Source organism: Spermophilus citellus, assembly GCF_964194105.1.
Source record: "Spermophilus citellus genome assembly, chromosome: 3".
In the NCBI taxonomy this organism is placed as follows: Eukaryota; Metazoa; Chordata; class Mammalia; order Rodentia; family Sciuridae; genus Spermophilus; species Spermophilus citellus.
The window spans coordinates 217,718,328-217,739,585 of NC_138184.1; the positions used below are offsets into that span (position 1 = coordinate 217,718,328).

The 21,258-nt window shown below is 42.0% G+C and overlaps 1 protein-coding gene across 11 annotated transcripts in view; it reads right to left on the reverse strand.

The window, feature by feature from the left end:
- DENND2A (DENN domain containing 2A) overlaps positions 1–21,258 on the reverse strand; it is a 94,282-nt gene that overhangs the window by 63,436 nt on the left and 9,588 nt on the right. The window contains exon 2 of one of the 11 annotated variants that reach the window (XM_081287446.1): positions 9,856–9,902. The exons of 9 other annotated variants lie outside the window; for them this stretch is intronic. In XM_081287446.1, the coding sequence (XP_081143572.1) occupies positions 9,856–9,902 (47 nt within the window). Of the gene's footprint in view, positions 1–2,724; positions 2,819–9,855; positions 9,903–21,258 lie in introns of those variants that run through there. One more of the 11 variants, XM_081287449.1, reaches the window with a different exon arrangement.

The window sequence follows — 21,258 nt, forward strand, 5'->3', positions numbered from 1 at the left end:
AGAGAAAGGCAGTAAGATGAGTTATGAGTTTCTGGAAAGCACAAACACCTCAGAGCCAGTCTCTCCTGATGGACAGGAGCTACCTTCTTGACTACAGTCCAAGGAGCACTGAGAGACTGGGGACTCATGTTCCTTTTCCAGGGAATTTCCAGGGAATCCCTCTCCCAACTCCTTTTCATGTTTCCAAGACTTCTACCTCTCCCATGCTGGCATACATGTCAGGTGACAAGGTAGCTGCCCAATGTTCTGGCTTGGTCACCTCTGCCTCCAAGAAATCAAAGGGTGGAGCTTTAAGACCTGCACATAACTCTTGGGAAGGTCAGAGAGGAAAAGACAAAGAAATAAGTGAACATGGGCTGTACACTAGAAAACAGGAGGCAGGGAGCCCTGAGCTGAACAACTAGGACTGGGACAGTCAGCTTTACCAAATTGGATGGGTTTGGAGAGGGGATGAAGCTATGGCCTGCCCATGAGTTCAGATGTCCCCTTACTCAGAAACTCTGGAGCACCGTACATTCTGGAATAGATCTGTGTTGTAACTAAGCCCAGTTCTTGGAAGAAGCCAGGCTCTCGGGCTCACCCATCCTATGATGCAGGAGAGCCCTGAAAGGCCTTTCAGGGACAGGAAGGAACTCACTGTCCCTCTCATAATGCTTGGCACAGATGAGAGACTTCTGGAGCCTCCCAATGTAGTGGGCCCACAGACAGTGCCCTTCTGTCCTCTTCTGGCAGAGGGCCACATGGGACAGCAAGGGAGCAGCCACTCTACACCCCTGCTCCTTGCTCTCCATGGGCTGCACTCTGGCTCCACACAGACCAAGTTCTGTTCCATATGAGTGAGGACTTTCCACCTACCCTCTTCCTTCAAGCTGACACCCTCATCACCAGCATCACGACTAGGGCCAGGCTATGTGTACACAGTGCTCTGGGAACTCAAAGATGAGTAAGGCTGAGCCTCTGTTCTCTGGGAGAGTACCAGGACTGTGCTTGCATCACCATCAGGCTGTAACCAGGTTCTCATCTCCCTCCAAGGGAACAGTTTCTCTACTCATCTCAGGAAGCAGAGCTTTTCCAAAAGAAAGCCCACTGTCTAAATGCACAGAGAACCACATATGAACTTCAAGATTAAGACCACAAGAAGCACTTAACCTCCAAACACATGGTGCTGAATGAACTAGCTTCCCATTGGATAGTAATAACTTCTAGTACTAAAACCACAGGCTCCTGACAAACAACTGATGCTATTTTCTGAGAGCAAGTTCAAGTGGATTTCAGAGGCTGGAAGTCAGGAGGGCACAGAAGCCCTTGCACACTCAGCAATCAGTATACCAACACCTGTGAATCCAGAGCTATGGAAGAAGCTGCTTCCTTTAAAATGTGACTTTTCCTTTTTTGCCTCTGATGATTGACAACCATTAATTAGGTGACAAACCTAGCCGAATTTGCTCTGTGACTTAAACTACTGCCACAAACATTACGATCATTTATAGTCTAGATGATGGAGCCATTTCTCAAAGTAGGGTCCACTAGGGATCTGTTCCGTTAACCTGGAAACCCTGGCAGACATGAAAATTCTTAGGCACTTCTTTTATGTACCAAAACGAACTGTCTGGAGGCTGGTCTGGAATCTTAAATATGGTAAACCAAAAGTCTCAGCCAGGAGCAGTGACACAGGCCTGTAATCCCAGAGATTCAGAAGGCAGGAGGGTTACAAATTCAAGACCAGCCTCAGCAACTTAGGAAGACCCTGCCTCAAAATAGAAAAAGAAAAATAGTCGGGCATGGTGGTGCCCACCTGTAATCCCAGTGGCTCAGGAGGCTGAGGCAGGAAGATCGCGAGTTCAAAGCCAGCCTCAGCAATAGCAAGGTGCTAAGCAACTCGGTAAGACCCTGTCTCTAAATTAAAAAAATACAAGGGGCTGGGGTTGTGGCTCAGTGGTAGAGTGCTTGCCTTGAATGTGTGAGACACTGGGTTCGATTCTCAGTACCACAAATAAATAAAAAATAAAGGTCCATCAACAACTAAAATGAATAAAATAAGTAATTTAAAAAAAAATAGGGCTGGGGATGTGGCTTAGTGGCCCAGTGCCCTGAATTCAATCTCTGGCACCGCCCCCACCCAAAAATAAATAAATAAATAAAATTAAAAAGGGCTGGGGATATGTCTCAGTGGTAAAGCACCTTTGGGTTCAATCCCCAGTTCAAAAAAAAAAAAATGTTTTAGAAGATGTTTGCACTACCCAGCATTCTTTATTTATTCCTAGACAATCTGGCTTTGTGATTCAGAATGCTTACCAAGGGGGAGAATGAATGAATGAATGAATGCTAATCACATATTTTCCCATTCAATCGATTTCCATAAAAACAGAACTTCCTGTTAGCCAGATGGGCTTAATTATTACTAATAATTTTAATTAGACTTAAAATGTTACAAAAAACTTTGAAGTTAGAGGATGGGTATATAAGAGCTCATATATTTTTGTATGTTTGAACATTTCTTTAAAACTGTCTTAAAAACTGGAGAAAAATGTTAAATATCTTAAAAATTCTAACATTCATAGCCTATTTATTAGTCAAGTCCTAATCTAATCCTCTATCTTTTTGCTAAAGTGAACCCTGTAAAATCTTTTCTTGACTCAAAGGTTCTTTTTGAGCCTTGACATCACATTTATTAGAGGGCTTAGGTGAGGTTAAGAAGCCGGGGGAGAGCCTTCCCCTAATTACCTTTAACACTGATGGAGAAAAAGAGGGAGATGGAAATCTCATGAAATGCTTCTGTCCCCGTTTCAAAAGCTCATGGAAAACTTAATTGCTACAGACTGCCACTGTTAGATTTAAAGAGGAAAAAAATTATTATTTTACAGTTCCTTAAAGTGTTACCCACTTGGCTTAAAGTTCCAGTCTGATCTCTCAATATGCAATTTTCTTTCTTTCCTTATTTATTTATTTTAGTTTTCGGTGGACACAACATCTTTGTTTGTACGTGGTGCTGAGGATCGAACCCGGGCCACACGCATGCCAGGTGAGCGCACTACCACTTGAGCCACATCCCCAGCCCCTCTTTCCTTTTTTTTTTAATATTTTTTTTTTAGTTGTAGTTGGACACAATACCTTTATTTTTTTAATGTGGTACTGAGAGGATCGAACCCAGGGCCTCACATATGCTAAGCGAGCATTCTACCTCTGAGCCATAACCCTAGCCCCTGCTATTTTTCTTTCTAAAAGTGACTTCAAGTACTAAAATGTCAAATACTTCTCTGAAATAGATGAAGTTTTGTTTTGAATTTTTGTACCAGGGATTGAACTCAGGGCACTTAATCACTGGGCCACATCACCAGACCTTTTTAAATTTTGAGACAGGGTCTCACTAAGTAGATTCAGGGCCTCACTAAATTGTTGAGGCTGGCCTCAAATTTGCAACTCTCCTGCCTCAGTCTCCTGAGTCGCCGGGATTACAGGTGTCCAATGATGAAGATTTTTGAACAGATATAAAGAGCTTCCCCACATATAGCAAGTGACTGATACCAGATCTTTTCCTGAGAGCAGTTTTCACCAAGGGGCTGCAGACCCGCAGGTATCTGAAGGAGAGAAAATCAAGTAGCATCTGGGGAAGGGTGCTGCCCCAGCCTGCTTGCCTGCCTGCCACTTTCCTCCACTGCCATTGGTGGAATCCAGCATAGACACTGTGGAAACAGCAGGTTGTTGAAGCCAACGTGGCCTTCAGTGTAAGCAGACCAGAGGGGTGGGTACTCTAGGTCCAAAGCTCAGCCTCGCCCAGTGAGTCTACTTACAATACAGCATTGTTCATATCTATTCTGGCTTTAATTATTCATTATGAATTAAATAGGATGCCTCTAAGATCACACCAACAGTAAGAACATTCTCTGTTGGGGTTTAATGGTGACTACCATAAAGGAGTTCATGTATGCTGTACACTGTTTACAGAAGTTTTGCTGTTCAAGTCACCTACAAAAAGAAGTTTGGACATCACTGGGCTAGAGACTAGAAAAAGTAAATCTGGACATGTTTAAGCCACAGGGGAAGAAAATAACGAAAAAAATTTTCCAAATCCTAAAACAAAAAGTGATTTAAATAAAAAATGAAATGAGGAAATGTTGACCTATTGACCAATGGATAAACAATAGTGATCTATCCACACAATGGAATCAGCCCTGAAAACAGATAGAAGTACTATTTCACACAACAACACAAAGGAACCATACAAGCCAAGGTAGCAGACACAAAAGACCATGCTATGGTTCCACTCCTATGAAATGTCTAGAGGCAAACTCAGAGACAGAAGGTAGTGAGGTTTCCAGGGGAAAGGGAGGCAGAGAGACCTTGAATGCTAACAGGTAAGGGTTGCTTTGGAGGATACTCAAGTTAGATACTGTTGACAGTTGCACAATACAGTAAATACACTACAAACCACTGGACTTCTACTCTTTAAAATGGAGAATTTTAGCTGTAATCCCAGCGGCTCAGGAGGCTAAGGCAGGAGGATGGCGAGTTCAAAGCCAGCCTCAGCAAAAGTAAGGCGCTAAGCAACTCAGTGAGACCCTGTCTCTAAAAAAAAATACAAAATATGGCTGGGGATATGGCTCAGTGATCCAGTCCCCCTGAATTCAATCCCTGGTACCCCCCCCCCAAAAAAAAAAGAAGAAGAATTTTATGTGCATTATATCTCAATTAAAATTTTAACTTTTTTCAATAAAAAAAAAAGAAATCTGGGCAGGGGAGAGGTGGAGTGAGGAGTAAAATACATGCAATTAAAAATTTCTAGTGCCCTTTCCTGCTGGAATCTTGGTTTATTAGTTCTGAAGCATAATGTATATTAAGGGTAACTTGATTAAAAAATATAGTTGCTGGGGATGTAGCTCAGTGGTAGAGCAACTGCCTAGCATGTGTGAAATCCCCAATACTCCCAAGACACACACACACACACACACACACACACACACACACACACACTTATTTATTTTTTAGATCATAAAAGATTATACACAAATAAAATAAATTTTAAATAGTTTTTGCATTACAAATAAAGCCAACAGGGTGTTCAGCTTTAAACAGTCTAATATCTCTGTTTTTCCAGCTTATGAAAATAAGGAAAAAAATAGAGAAGACACTATAACAATTACAAAACCCAAAAGCTATTTGTATCCCCCAAAATAAATTGGGGCTGGGGTTGTGGCTCAGTGGTAGAGCATTCACCTAGCATGTGCGAGGCCCTGGGTTCAATCCTCAGCACCATATATAAATAGAGGTATTGTGTGCAACCACAACCAAAAAATAAATATTTAAAAAAAAATAAGTTGAGCCAGGTGCAGTGGTGCACACCTGTAATCCCAGTAGCTCAGGAGGCTCAGGCAGGAGGATGTCAAGTACAAAGCCAGGCAACTTGTTGAGGCCCTAAGCAACTTGATGAGACCCTGTCTCAAAAAAAGGGCTGAGAATGTGGCTCAGTGGTGAAGTGCCGCTGGGTTCAATTCCCAGCACACACACACAAAATAAATAAATAAATAAATGAGAAAAGGAAGCCCAAAAACTTGTAGCCACATAGTAAGATTGCTGCTACATCTAATTGCACAGTGAAGTTCACTGCTGAACCTATTGATGCTTTATTTTCTTTCTTTCCTTCCTCCCACCTCCCTTTTTTTCATACTAGGGATTGAACCCAGGAGTGCTTAACCACCGAGTCACATCCTCAGCCCTTTTTTATATTTCATTTAGAGTCAGGGCCTCGCTGAGTTATTTAGAGCCTAGCTAAATTGCTGAGGCTGGGTTTGAACTCTCTATCCTCCTGCCTCACACCCCTGAGTAGCTAGGATTACAGGCATGCACCTCCGTGCCTGGTTTTTTTCATAATCCTCCTTCAACAAAAAGATTTGAAAAAAAAAATTAGCATGGGTTGCAGTTTATTTATTTATTCATTCCTTTATTTGTATTTTCAAGAACAAACCAATATTTTCACATCTGGAATAAGACAGAGAACTCTAAAACAGGTGAGGAATCTGTGGTTGTGGGACGCCACATGACACCTGGCAGGCAGCTCTCTGTATCTGAAGTAAACACATCTCAGTTCTAACCAACCATAGATCAAAATATTTGGGGGAAAACTGCATTTGTACTGAACATGTACAGAATTTTTTCTTATTACTATTCTCTAAAAAATACAGCATAACACCTATTTACATGTTCCTTGTATTGTATTAGTTATTATGAGTTATCTAGAGATGACTTAAAGCTTATGGGTGTACATAGGTTATATCATGCACTATGCCATTTAGTAAGAGGGTTTCAGCATCCTTGGATTTTGGTATCCCAGTAGGGTCCTGGAATCAATCCCCTTGGATACTAAGGATTGTATTTTAAGAAGGAAATAAAAGAAAGACAGAAAAAGAAAAGTACTAGGAGTGCATGCCTGTAATCCCAGCTACTCAGTGGTCTGAGTCGATAGTTCCAGGGCAGCCTGGAAACATACCAAGACTCTATCTCAAAAATAAAGTAAAATGGACTGTAACTCAATGATAGAGCACTTGCCTAGTGTGCACCAGGCCCTGGGATCAATCACCAATTTTAAAAAAAAATACGCAAACCAAACCAAAAACAAAACAACAACAACAAAAACTCAACAGGGAGGGGCTGAGATTATAACTCAGCAGTAGAGTGCTTGCCTTGCACATGTGAGGCACTGGGTTTGATCCTCAGCACCACATAAAAATAAATAAATAAAGATATTGTGTCCATCTTATTTTTTTTTTATTTATTTTTTATTTTTCGGCGGACACAACATCTTTGTTGGTATGTGGTGCTGAGGATCGAACCCGGGCCGCACGCATGGCAGGCGAGCACGCTACCGCTTGAGCCACATTCCCAGCCCCTTGTGTCAATCTTAAACAAACAAACAAACAAACAAACAAAAAACAAACTCAGCAGAGACAACTTCTGAAAGTGAGGAATTATGGCCCCATCCTAGACAAAATGAATTAAGTCACCAAAGTAGGACCCAGGAATCTGCATTCAGAAGTTCCCCAGGGAATTCAAAGGCATAGGAATTGTTGATATAGACCTGAACCACGAGGTTTATTTTCATGTCATTTAAAATATCAACCAGCACAACCAATAAAAAAAAAAAAGAAAAAAAAATTTGATAATATAAAAAAATATATCAACCAGCATAGAAATATTGATTTTGTCCGCTCTTTTGTAAAGTTGTATTTCACTCTAGCATCAAATTCTTCCTATTTCAGAGTATCCCAGGAAGCTGATGCAGGTGTTATCAGCACAAAGCAAGTTGGTCTTCTTCCTTGAACCAGGATACAGATACTCCTAGATGCTATTCCACTGATTCTTTCTGCTATAGTTTGGATCTTCAGTGTCCCCAAAAGGCCGATGTGTTAAAAGTTTGATTCCCAGCTTGGTATTATCAAGAGGTGGTAGAACCTAGGGCTGGGATTGTAGCTCAATGGTAGAGCACTTGCCTAGCATGTGTGAGGCACTGGGTTTGATCCTCAGCACCAAATAAAAATAAATAAAGTCATTCATTGTGTCCATCTACAACTAAAGAAAAATATTTTTTAAAAGAGGTGGGGCCTAGTGGGAGGTCTTTAGGTCATTGGGGGTGTGCTTTTGAAGGGGATAATGGGACCCTGGCCCACTCCTTGCTCTCTTAGACTTCCAGTGACCATGAGGTGAGTGATTTTCCTATACCATATGTTCCTGTCATGATGTGCTACCTGACCAAAAACAACAGAACCAATCAATCATGGACTATAACCACTAAATTCTATTCTGGCTCCAAAGTAAACCTTTTTTCTTTATAAGATGATTATCACTTCCCTACACTGGCTTTAATATCAAGGCTCCTTTGCACTCTAAAAGAGGCCTCAAGATCAAGAACACAATCTGAGTAATGTCAAGACTTCCTTTGGTAGTGAATATTTGGCGACTGACAAAAAATATTTTCTTTTAACCACCTGGTCAGTATTTTCCTGACCTGCACCTGTCAGTCTGACAAATGAAGCCCCTGGGATCTGTAGTCAGAGCAGTCTAAGAATACAAACTGGACCACACTTGGTGATGTCCTGAGGCCAGAGGCAGTTCAAGAGGTCTTGTTCTCACTTTTGTAAACCCAGAAAGGATTTTCTCACATCTGTAGAACATCCTTATATATAGATGAATTTGGCCACCTTGGTAGCTAGAAGCACATTTTCTACTTGACAACATTTGCAAATCATGTTTTCCCCCTTGATCATTGGCAATGTGGAAATACTTCCATATGTTGCCTTTGGGTTCACCATTCTATAGAGGATAAAGACAGAGAATGTATAATATATGGCTTTCTTGCAAGTATACACTACTACAGTGTGGAAGGCTTAGGGAGTTGGTCAGTCCTCCCCAGTTAATGCTGGTGTTATATCTCTGATAGAGGTTACAAAAGGCCAGGTGTGGTAGCCAACACCCGTAATCCCAGCAATTGGGGAGGCTAAGGCAGGAGGATCACAAATTTGAGGCCAGCTTCAGCCATTTTGTAAGAAACCTGTCTCAAAATAAAAAATAAAAAGGACTGTGGCTATAGCTCAGTAGTTAAGTGCCCTGGGTTCAATCCCCTGTACCAGGAAAAAAAGGGTTACAAAGTTATGAAATATGCTAATGCTGCTAAAATATGGCTAAATACTCTGAATTCAGATAAATCATTTCTTTTTCTTTTTTTACACTGTGGATTGAACCCAGGGCCTCATGCACGCCAAGCATATGCTCTATCATTGAGCTACACTCTCAGCCCCTACATAGTTTATTTATTTGTTTGTTTATTTATTTGTTTGTTTGTTTATTTATTTATTTATTTATTTTTGGTACCAGGGATTGAATTTAGGTACACTTAATCACCAAGCCACATTCCTGTAATCCCAGTGAATTGAGAGATTGAGACATGAGGATTGTAAGTTCAAAGCCAACATCAGTAACTTAACAAGACCCTGAGCAATTTAGTGAGACTGTCTCAAAATAAAAAAGGACTGAGGCACTGGGCATGATGGTGCATGCCTATAATCCCAGCAATTCAGGAAGCTAAGACTGGAGGATCATAAGTTCAAAGCCAACCTCAGCAATTTAGCGAGGTCCTCTCTCAAAATAAAAAATAATAACAAAAAAAGGGCTGGGGATGAAGCTCATTGGTTAAATGCTTCCGTTCAATTCCCAGTAACTCCGCCCCCCCTCCCGCCCCCCCAAAAAACAAAGTAGATTGGTGACTGCTGAGTTCGGGAATGGGGGTGGAAGAATGGGGAGTGCTTGCTCATGGGTATGGAGTTTCTTCCTGAGGTGACGAAAATGCCCTAAAATCTACAGCACAATGGTAGAGCTCTTATCTAGCACACACAAGGACCTGGGTTCAGTCTCCAGCACTGCCTAAAAAGAAAGAATTTTAAAAATACAGTGGATTGTGGTGGTGGTTACACAACTCCATGAATATTATAAACCATTAAACTACACTTTGTGTGTGTGTATACGCGTGCGTGCATGTGGTGCTGAAGACTGAACCCAGAGCTTCATACATGCTCAGCAAGCCCTCTAACCTGTGGCACCCTCAGCAAGGCCCCCAGTTGCCACCACAGCTGCAAGGCACTCAGCTCTCTGAGTTCTTTGCTCCACAACTATTTTGCTTTGCCACAGTACTTCCTGAACAGAGGAACAGGTAAAGTTTATTCTCATGACCTCTTCTCCATTAGTGACCACCAACACTTAGATCCTGGTCCACAGTAATCATTTCCCAGCATTGATATATCAATGGGTCCAAAATTGAGATTATACAGGGATCGACAGCTAACAGGGAAAGAGTTATCTAATTCATACCTCCAACTAATAGTTGTGTCTACTTTGCACAGGGAAAGGAGCAAAGCCTAGGAGAAATGCAAAATAGATTTATTTGTCTTTCCAAGAGTTTTCATTCTCAAACACAAGATGCACATGAATGTCTATAATACAAAACACAATATGATAAGTAGAACAGGTGAAGGTGAGGGCCCTTTGTGGAAGAGCAGCCCCTGAGCTGGGCTGGAGGATGGACCAAATCTCCTTTGGGCTGCATGGGTAAATAGCACAAATGTCTGCATAATTTCAGGATGATCAGCACTTAAGGAAGCATGAAAAGCAACAATGATCCTGCCTAACCGCAGATTCTTTTTTTTTTTTTTTTTATTGGTTGTTCACAACATTACAAAGCTCTTGACATATCATATTTCATACATTAGATTGAAGTGGGTTATGAACCCCCAATTTTACCCCAAATGCAGATTGCAGAATCACGTCGGTTACAAATCCACAATTTTACATAATGTCCTATTAGTAATTGTTGTATTCTGCTACCTTTCCTATCCCCTACTATCCCCCCTCCCCTTCCCTCACATCTTCTCTCTCTACCCCATCTACTGTAATTCATTTCCCTCCTTGTTTATTTTCCCATTCCCCTCACAACCTCTTATATGTAATTTTGTATAGCAATGAGGGTCTCCCTTCATTTCCATGCAATTTCCCTTTTCTCTCCCTTTCCCTCCCATCTCATGTCTCTGTTTAAAGTTAATCTTTTCTTCCTGCTCTTCCTCCCTACTCTGTTCATAGTTGCTCTCATTATATCAAAGAAGACATTTGGTATTTGTTTTTTAGGGATTGGCTAGCTTCACTAAGCATAATCTGCTCCAGTGCCATCCATTTCCCTGCAAATTCCATGATTTTGTCATTTTTTAGTGTTGCGTAATATTCCATGGTGTATAAATGCCACATATTTTTTTATCCATTCATCTATTGAAGGGCATCTGGGTTGGTTCCACAGTCTAGCTATTGTGAATTGTGCTGCTATGAGCATCGATGTGGCAGTATCCCTGTAGCATGCTCTTTTAAGGTCTTCAGGGAATAGTCCGAGAAGGGCAATAGCAGGGTCAAATGGTGGTTCCATTCCCAGCTTTCCCAGGAATCTCCAAACTGCTTTCCAAATTGGCTGCACCAATTTGCAGTCCCACCAGCAATGTACAAGAGTACCCTTTTCTCCACATCCTCGCCAGCATTTGTTGTTGTTTGACTTCATAGTGGCTGCCAATCTTACTGGAGTGAGATGGTATCTTAGGGTAGTTTCGATTTGCATTTCTCTGACTGCTAGAGATGGGGAGCATTTTTTCATGTACTTGTTGATTGATTGTATATCCTCCTCTGAGAAGTGTCTGTTCAGGTCCTTGGCCCATTTGTTGATTGGGTTATTTGTTATCTTATTGTCTAATTTTTTGAGTTCTTTGTATACTCTGGATATTAGGGCTCTATCTGAAGTGTGAGGAGTAAAAATTTGTTCCCAGGATGTAGGCTCCCTATTTACCTCTCTTATTGTTTCTCTTGCTGAGAAAAAACTTTTTAGTTTAAGTAAGTCCCATTTGTTGATTCTTGTTATTAACTCTTGTGCTATGGGTGTCCTATTAAGGAATTTGGAGCCCGACCCCACAATATGTAGATCGGAGCCAATTTTTTCTTCTATGAGACGCAGAGTCTCTGATTTGATATCAAGCTCCTTGATCCATTTTGAGTTAACTTTTGTGCATGGCGAGAGAAAGGGATTCAGTTTCATTTTGTTGCATATGGATTTCCAGTTTTCCCAACACCATTTGTTGAAGATGCTATCCTTCCTCCATTGCATGCTTTTAGCCCCTTTATCAAATATAAGATAGTTGTAACTTTGTGGATTAGTCTCTGTGTCCTCTATTCTATACCATTGGTCCACCCGCCTGTTTTGGTACCAGTACCATGCTGTTTTTGTCACTATTGCTCTGTAATATAGTTTGAAATCTGGTATCGCTATACCGCCTGATTCACACTTCCTGCTTAGAATTGCTTTTGCTATTCTGGGTCTTTTATTTTTCCACATGAATTTCATGATTGCTTTATCTATTTCTACAAGAAATGCCATTGGGATTTTGATTGGCATTGCATTAAACCTATAGAGAACTTTTGGTAATATCGCCATTTTGATAATGTTAGTTCTGCCTATCCATGAACAGGGTATATTTTTTCATCTTCTAAGATCTTCTTCTACTTCTCTCTTTAGGGTTCTGTAGTTTTCATTGTATAAATCTTTCACCTCTTTTGTTAGGTTGATTCCCAAGTATTTTATTTTTTTTGAGGATATTGTGAATGGAGTGTTTTTCCTCATTTCCGTTTCAGAAGTTTTGTCGCTGATATACAGAAATGCCTTTGATTTATGCGTGTTGATTTTATATCCTGCTAACCGCAGATTCTGTCTACCTGATTTGTGGGCTTTCTTTGTAGGGTCAATCAACATGTGAACCAAGGCAGGATCCATGAACATAACTTGTGTAGACTTTCTGAAAGCTTTTGTCAAGAATATCAGAAGCGGGAGCTGGGGATGTAGCTCAAGCGGTAGTGCGCTCGCCTGGCATGTGTGCGGCCCGGGTTCGATCCTCAGCACCACATACCAAGATGTTGTATCCGCCGAGAACTAAAAAATAAATATTAAAATTCTAAAAAAAAAAAAAAAAAAGAATATCAGAAGCGGGGCTGGGGATGTGGCTCAAGCAGTAGTGCGCTCGCCTGGCATGCGTGCGGCCCGGGTTCGATCCTCAGCACCACATACAAAGATGTTGTGTCCGCCGAGAACTAAAAAATAAATATTAAAAATTCTCTCTCTCTCTCTCTCACTCTCTCTTTAAAAAAAAATTCTCTCTATCTCTCTCACTCTCTTAAAAAAAATATCAGAAGCATAATGACCTTAACCATTTTTATTCTGAAATAATTTCAAGCTTACAGAACAGTTGCAAGAAGAGTACAGAAAACTTTCATATGCCCTTTATCCAAATCTATTAAAGACTGTTTTGCTGGGTAGAGGTGCTCCCCTGTAATCCTAGCTTCTTAGGAGGCTGAGGCAAGAGGATTGCAAGTTTGATGAGCTGTCTCAAAATAAAAAATTAAAACAGGGTGTAGTTCAGTGGTAAGCACTGATTTTTAAGTCTAGTACTGCCAAAACAAAAACAGTCTTACATGATTTTTTGGAGGTTCAGGAAAAATGAGAGCTATCCAGTCCCTAGAAGCTTCCAGTGAGCATGAATAAAAAAGAAAACAGAATGTAATAGGGGTGGGGACATGGGGAAAATGGAGGAACTGTGATTAGGCAAAGGGGAGGGAGCATGGGGGCAGGAAAGGTGGTGGCATGAGATAGACATCATTACCCTAGGTACATGTATGACTGCACATAGGTGTGACACTACAATGTGAACAACCAGAGAAATTAAAAGTTGTGCTGCAATTGTGTACAATGAATCAAAATGCATTCTGCTGTCATATATACCTAATTAGAAATAATTAACTAATGAAAAAAATTTTAAAAAGAAAACAGAATGTAACAAAATCAGTTTACCAAAGTAAGCCTAGCCAGGTCCAAGAGACAACTCGACCTTTATTCTACCCCTGCCATCCATCAGGCCCCTCCAGGTGGACACTGAATACCTTAGGACAAGATTACCAAACATGCAAAAAGAGCTAGAAAAACATTAAAACAGAGATGGGAGGAAGTTGTGGGGAAGACTTTCCAACCACATATGAAACACACTATAAAGCTTCTATAATTAAAACAGTGTGGGATAGCCACAAGAATAAACAGACCAGTGGTATAGAACAAAAAGTCAAGACATACAGAACTTATTATGTATGACAAAGGTAACATCTTAAATCACTAGGGCAAAGATGGACCTTCTTTCTTCTTCTTCTTCTTTTTTTTTTTTTTTTTTTTTGGCAGTATGGGGGACTGAACCCAGGATCTCACACATGCTAGGAAAGCACTCTACCACTGAGTTCCACCTTCAGATATGGACTTTTTAATAAATGGTGCTGAAATTAACTGAAGAGCCCAAATGAATAGCACCCATTTACGATCACCCTTGAAAATCTGGATGTGCCTGAAGACCTTGTGAACTTCTGAGATGGGCCTAGCTTTTCCTCAGAGCAAGAAAGCCAGCTGCAGGCAAGAACTAGATTCACAAATGGGCTACAGTCTGAGGAGTTTACAGCCACCACTTCAATTTTCCCATTATCCTCACTTTGAAAATGAAAAGATCAAAGGTCAGACTTGCCTATTACCATAGTACTTAAATAGGAGAATTGGGAATTTAATCCTTATCTTTCTATTCCAAATTCTGTTTCACCCCTCAAAACTTGATATTTGCTCTTTCAATACCTTTGATTAAACTCATCTGGGATCATCACCCTCTCATGTCTGATGCAAGAATCTTCTATTCAGTGATGCTGGGGACAGTAACCTCAGAATGTGACCCTAAGGGGTCAGGCTTTTGGGGGCAGCCTGACTTTCTTCTAAGGGCAGCAAGCAGGAAATAACTTTCATTCATAACCTTCTGGAAAGGTCAGGGTAAAGAAATTAACACTGTTAAAATCTGTCAGGCACTGTATTAAGCACAAACATAGTTACTCAGAAATAATGCAGCTCCCAAGAGAAATAAAAACATGTGTTCACATATGTTCTATAGGAATGTTCACAGTAGCATTATACATAATGACCAGAAAGCAGAAATAACCCAGAAGGCTAAATAAATAAAGGGTGGTATATCCATACAAGGGATGTTATTCAGTCATAAAGAAATAAAGTATATATACATGCCACAACATGGATGAACCTTAAAAACATCATGCTAAGCAAATAGAAACCAGTTTAAAAAATCCACATCACACATGCCTGTAATCCTAGTTCTCCTGAGATTAAAGCAGGAGGATCGCAAATTTCAAGCCAGCCTGGATAATTTGGCAAGATCCTTTCTCAAAATAAAAATAAAAAAGGGCTGGGTGTGTAGTACAGTAGTAGAATGCTCCTATGTATTCAATCGCCAGTACTGGAGTGGGGAAAAAAATTATATCTATTATGTAATTCCATTATATGAAATGTTCCAAATAGGCCGATTCATAGATAAAATAGCTTGGTGGTTGCTTGGGATTTAAAGGAACTGGGGGGTGGGGTAGCTAAGGGGTATAAAGTGTTCCACAATTGTGATGGTGATTGCTCAACTTTATACATACAAAAAAATTAAATTGCACACCTGATGAATTTTTATTGTATGTGAATTATAGCTCAAAGTAAAATGGTCAGAAAGAGGAAGGAAGAAAAAGAAGGCACGTGGGCAAGCGGAGACTGAAGCACACAGCTGACAAATACCATCACTGCGCTTTAAAAGCTGGGTCTAGGGGCTGGGGTCGTGGCTCAGTGGCAGAGCGCTGCCCTGGCACGTATGAGGCTCTGGGTCCATTGTCAGCACCGCATATAAATAAATGAATAAAATAAAGGTCCATCAACAACTAAAATATTACTTAAGAAGAAAAAAAATAAAAAGCAGGGTCCAGCCCCGAAGCCCTTCCTGTACTGCACCATTATGTCCTTCGAGAGCAACTTCCAGTTTTGTTAAAGTACTTAGCGCGAACTTTAGGACTAGAGTTCCTGTGAACACAGACATTAAGACACGAGAGCAAAATGGTCGAGGAAACAAAGCACAGGCAGTGAATACGGCAGGCATGAGGCACAGCCGCCTACCGCACAAGGAGTCCACCTTTCCGTCAAGCTCCCCTTCCCTCCACCACGGGACACAAGGCCGCTGGCAGCCATATTTGAGCAATGGACCCACCCCCTGGTCACAGATGATTGGCTGCAAAGGAGGCCTGAGTCGAATCCAGCCAATCAGAGTCCACTCCTGGAGAGCGGCATCCATCTCTGCGTTCCTGGAACCGGAAGCGCTCTGCACCCTTGGCCCCGGTGGGAGCCGTGAGTGGGGCAGTGGAAACGGACCCACGCTGGTGGGAGGGTGGCTTTGCACCGCCTCGATCCAGCCCACTCCTGACCCGGCCACCGCGGTTCCCACGGTTCCACAAGGTACCCTGTGCCCTCCTTTTTCTTAAACAACCCAAGGATACTACACTAACCCATAGCATCAAGTTCAATCTGCGTTCAGTTACTTTACCCAAGTGAGGAAAAAAGGAAAGAAAAAGCGACCGCTGTGTGTGTGTCCCTGTTTTAAAGACGAATCTGCTTCCAGATGGCTGAAGCTGAGCAAACTTCAGCTAAAGAAACTGAAGCCCCAGTTTTCCTCCAGCCTGCACAGAGGGTTGGGTGTAGGCCACCATGTTCTACACTACAGAGGTCACTAGAGCAGCTCTCAAGAAGTCCCCTTTTAGCCCTCAGGAGACTGACTCTTCATGACACTGGCGATGCTAGGGACATATCTGAAGTCAGTATGGCCCATGTCAAGAGACCTAACCTTTTGAGGACCTGGGATGTTATTACAAAACTCAAACCCTCGGATGAAATTAACTAGGCCACAGTATCAGAAGGTGTACACTTTCCTTCCTTTCTTCCCAATAAAACCCCACTGCTTAAACTCTGGTGTATTTGAAATGGCCTGATGAGAAGTTACTGTGGATAACAAATGCACGTATGCCTTCTTGCTTTGGATCTACAATGTTTGCTAAAGCAGATCTCACATCCCCATCCCCCACTGGCAGGGAACACATGTGAATGAAAAACATTTACAAGAGGCGGCCTAGTCTGGCGACCAGAAGGAAGAGCTGAGTTGACAGGAGGAAAAGGGATGACTGAATCCTTTTCCCATCCCTCTATTTATGGTAGTCCAGGAAATGCTGAGCCCCTTCTCCCAGGACCCTGTTGGGAGTGAGGCCTGCACTGGCTGACCCAGCCTGCCACATCCTCCTCCTGGCCTCAACAGCTCTCTCCTCATGACCCAGTAGGTCACTGGGAATCCAGCCTGTAAATGACAGTGCTTCTTAGAGGTCCCAGTCCAATAAGGAAATTCAAAAAGGGGATGCAAAAAGCGATATATAATGAAGCTAGAAAAGCCCTTGTCATGAAGATGCTCCCGAACAGGCACATAGGATGGTGACAGGCAAGAAATCAGGGCTGGAATGAACACACTGGCCCAGGGGGTTGTGGCTTGCCTAGCTTAGGCTGTATCGCCAACAAAGGCAGAAGCAGAATCCAAGGTTCTGTTGCCCTATCCAGGGCTCATTCACCTCTTCCACACTCCAACCCAGTAACTCACATTTCTGTAGAGAAGTTTCCTTAGGAGGACTGGGGTCCCTTGGTTACATATTCTTGTTGTAGATATTTGCTATGGTTTCCATGTGAGATATCCCCCCAAAGCTCACGTGTGAGACAATGTATGCTTAGAAGTGAGATGATTGGGTTATGAGAGCTTTTAACCTAATAAGTGCATTTATCCAGATAGGAATTATCTGGATGGTAATTGTAAACAGGTAGGGTATGTCTGGGAGAGGTGGGTCATTGGAAGTGTGCCTTTGGGGTATATATTTTGTCTCAACTGCAGAAGTGTCTCTGCTTCTTGGTGGCCATGTCCAGACCTGCTTTCCTCCACCAACTCTTCTGCCATGATGTTCTGCCTCATGTTGGGCCCAGAGCAATGGATTTGGCCATCTATAAACTTTTCCTCCTCTAAAATTGTTCTTGTCAGATCTTTTCATCACTGCAGTAAAAAATCTGATCAAATCTATGTTTCTTTTTTATTTCCCTTTTCCTTTGTTCTTCCCACCCCCAAAGCTTCTCTTTGTCAGCTGAGAAGCCAGGCTCTTCACAACCCAGACAGATTTCTGGAGTTAGTGTGTTTTTGTTTTTTAACTGAGAAATGTTCTTTGTTACTAGGATGCTGAGGTTTTTGTTGTTGTTGTTGTTTGTTTTGTTTTAAGCAAGAAAAACCCAAGGGCTGGTGAGTATAATTCAGTGGTAGAGTGCTTATTGTCTAAAATGTATTAGTCTCTAGGTGTGAGTCCCAGAAACATTAAAAAAAAAAAAAAGCCCAGTTATCGAGTTATCAGGTAATACTAACTATGAGCTCCTATTAAATGTTTTTCCACAAAGAAACAGAGAATAGACCAAAGCAGTCATAACAGAAATCCACCTATGCCAGACTGAGTAGGAGGCCATATTATTTCACACTCAAAAGTCCTCTCCATTTGACACAGCACCTGGTGATCAACGCTTTTGCAGCTGACATGTACATACAAAATACCATGACCAAATTCATTTCACGCAAAAGAGAATAGATAGAGTGTCCTATTGGCAAAGTTACTCCTGGGCTTTGGGGAGTTAAAATTTCCTCATTCCCACACTATGTTTGTAATCTTGCTTGGGTACTTCCCCACCTTCTGTGTTATTACATTCCCCACCAAGTCTAGCTGAAATCCCAACTTTTTTCCATAAAAGCTATCCTGACTACCCCAAGCTAAAGTTCTTCCTCCCTCATCTGAATTTCTATTAACGTATCTACACTTGATTAAATATATGTGCCTTGTGTTCTCTTGTTGTTGGCTTCAAATATTATTTAAATATTTTTTTAATATTTATTTTTTAGTTTTAGGTGGACACGATATCTTTATTTTATTTTTATGTGGTGCTGAAAATCTAACCCAGTGCCTCACATATGCTAGGCAAGCGCTCTACTGCTCGAGCCGCATCCCCAGCCCCCAAATATTATTTAAAATTTTTATTTAAGGTTTCACATGTTTATGTTTTGACATCTCAGATGAGACTGCAATCATGAATGAATGTCTAACATTGGTTGGACATAAGTGGTTTCATTTTTATTTTTTGCACCAGGGATTGTACCCTGGGGCGCTTAACCACTGAGCCACATCCCCAGCCCTTTTTTATTTTGAGACAGGGTCTCACTAAACTCCTTAGGACTTGCTAAGCTTCTGAGGCCGACTTTGAATTTGTGATCCTTCTGCCTCAGCCTCCTGAGCCAATGGGATTACAGGCTTGTGCCACCGCACCTAGCTCACTGCATCTTTATGCTAGCCCCACTATTTCCCCCTTTATAGAAACCAATGTCTGGAGAGATGAACTTTTCCTATGGCTACATGATTGCTGAATGAATACTATTGGATTAGAGTTCAGATGCCTAATGTGTGTGTGCCTAAGAGGCAGGGTACAGTCTTCCATTCCTGGATCCAGAGGAGAGACTCTGTGAATTGTTAAGAGCTGATTTTATTCCAAGCAGCCAGCAGCCAGTCCCTCTCTAGCCCTCCTCTACCTCCCTGCCCACCGTGCATGCCCTGGCACCAAGACACAGCCTGGCCGGCTTGCTGCACTCCCAGAGGCAGCCCTCTCAGTTACCATCTTGTGACTTCTTTTCCCCCTGCAGGCTTTCCTGATGTTCATTTTAACTCGACCTCACCAAACAGTACTACTGAGAAGGGAAGAAGGGCCACTCTGCTTGACTGTCCTGGCCTCTGGGCACCCAGACAGCCCCAGGGCCTACTCCAGCCAGGGCTGAAGGCTCACATTGCATCACCAAACAGCCCCTTGAATGGAATGCACCTGAAGGTCACGTTCACTTGCTTCCTGGCAGCCACCTCTCTCCAGCTGTGCTGCCTGAACACTCCTTGCTTCCCTACCCCCTCTCTCCCTCTCTCCTTCCTGTCCTCGTCTTCCTTTCCTCCCCCTCAGACTCCTTCCCACCCTCTTTTGCTGGCTTCTGTTCTTTCTTTCCATGAGCAGAGAGTTTCCAGGCCTGGCCCTCCGCCAGCACATTTGGACAAAAGGCAGCAATCTTAGAGGGAGACGTCATCTCCCATCCCCATCCACGGGGCCAGCACAAGAGAGCTGAGCAGAGGCTGCTCCCCTAGCTGCTCCCAGGTTCTGGGAAAGGAGCAGGAGAGATGGAATATCATAGGGGCTAAAGCAAAGGATTTGGAACCAGACAGATCCAGGTTCCAACTCCAGTGAACTCTGAGAGCTGCAGGACCTTGGGCAAGTTACTTTCCTAAGCCTCAGTCCTCTCAGTGCTGAGAGCAGGACCTGCTTTGAAAGGCTGGAAAAGATGAAGTGAGAGAGCTCCCACAAAGCCCCAGCACAGGGCATGTCCTGTGAAAAGCAACCACAAATGTATTCCTGGTTACAAAGTACACCGAACCCTGCAGAATAATACCAACATGAATGATGACACAGAACCATGTGTTAAAAAATAACAACAATACCATGTCTTCAACTCATTCAGAGGGCTGCTTACCCAGCCTTGTTTATCTGCAAGTGTGGTAAAACTCTAAAACACTCTTCAACAGGGCTGGGAATGTAGCTCCATGAATGTAGCTCAATGATGGAGCACTTGCCTAGCATATACAAGGCTATATGGGTTCGATCCCTGGCACTGCAAACAACTCTCAAATGTATGACACTGTAACAATGTAATCATGCAAAAACTGGTTTTGAAATTTTTAGAGGAATTCAGGAATGGTGGCACAAGCCTGTAATCCCAGAACTTCAGGAGGCTGAGCAGGAGATTCATGAGTTCAAAACCAGCCAGCCTCAGCAAATTAGTGAGGCCCTCAGCCAACTAAGGAGACCCTGTCTCTAAATAAAATATAAGATTCTGCAATCTGTATTTGGGGTGAAAATGGGAGTTCAAAGCACAATTTGAGTCTAATGTATGAAAGATGATATATCATGAACTATGTAATGCGATAAATAATCAATAAAAAAAAAACAAAAAAAAAAAAAAAACAAAAGTGTCTCAGGAATCTCTAAATATCAATTATTCCATTAACTGAGATAATTCAATGAGTTCTTTAAAAATGAATGAAACTACTATTTTGTTTAATAGACATCTTAATGCCAATAATAAAATTCTAATCACTTTGATACTGAAAAAAAATATATATAAAAAAGGAGTTGGGGGCTGGGGATGTGGCTCAAGCGGTGGCACGCTCACCTGGCACGTGTGTGGCCCAGGTTCGATCCTCAGCACCACGTACAAAGATGTTGTGTCTGCCAAAAACTAAAAAATAAATATTAAAAAATTCTCTCTCTCTCTTTAAAAAAAAAAAAAAAAAGAAAGCACTGTAACCTAGATCTTTGAAAAAAAAAAAAAAGGAGTTGGGGGTGTTGCTCAGTGGTTAAGGCCCCTGGGTTCAGTCCTCCGTACCAAAAAAAAAAAAAAATTATTAGGGGACCTGACCCCATTTCCTTTACATTTCCTTTATAGGAGAAGCATGCACCCAAAGCAGTGGCCAGCATTCAGCCTCACAGGTTACAAGGCCAGCCTGAGAGTGAGGAGGAGGCCACCCTGAAAACACAGCAGTCTGCTGTCCTGGCCGCCTCCTTCCCATGCTCTTTTCCAGCTCTCTAAGAGCTGAAGCCCCTATTTCTGTTTGTTTACTCTCTGTGCCTGGCATTTT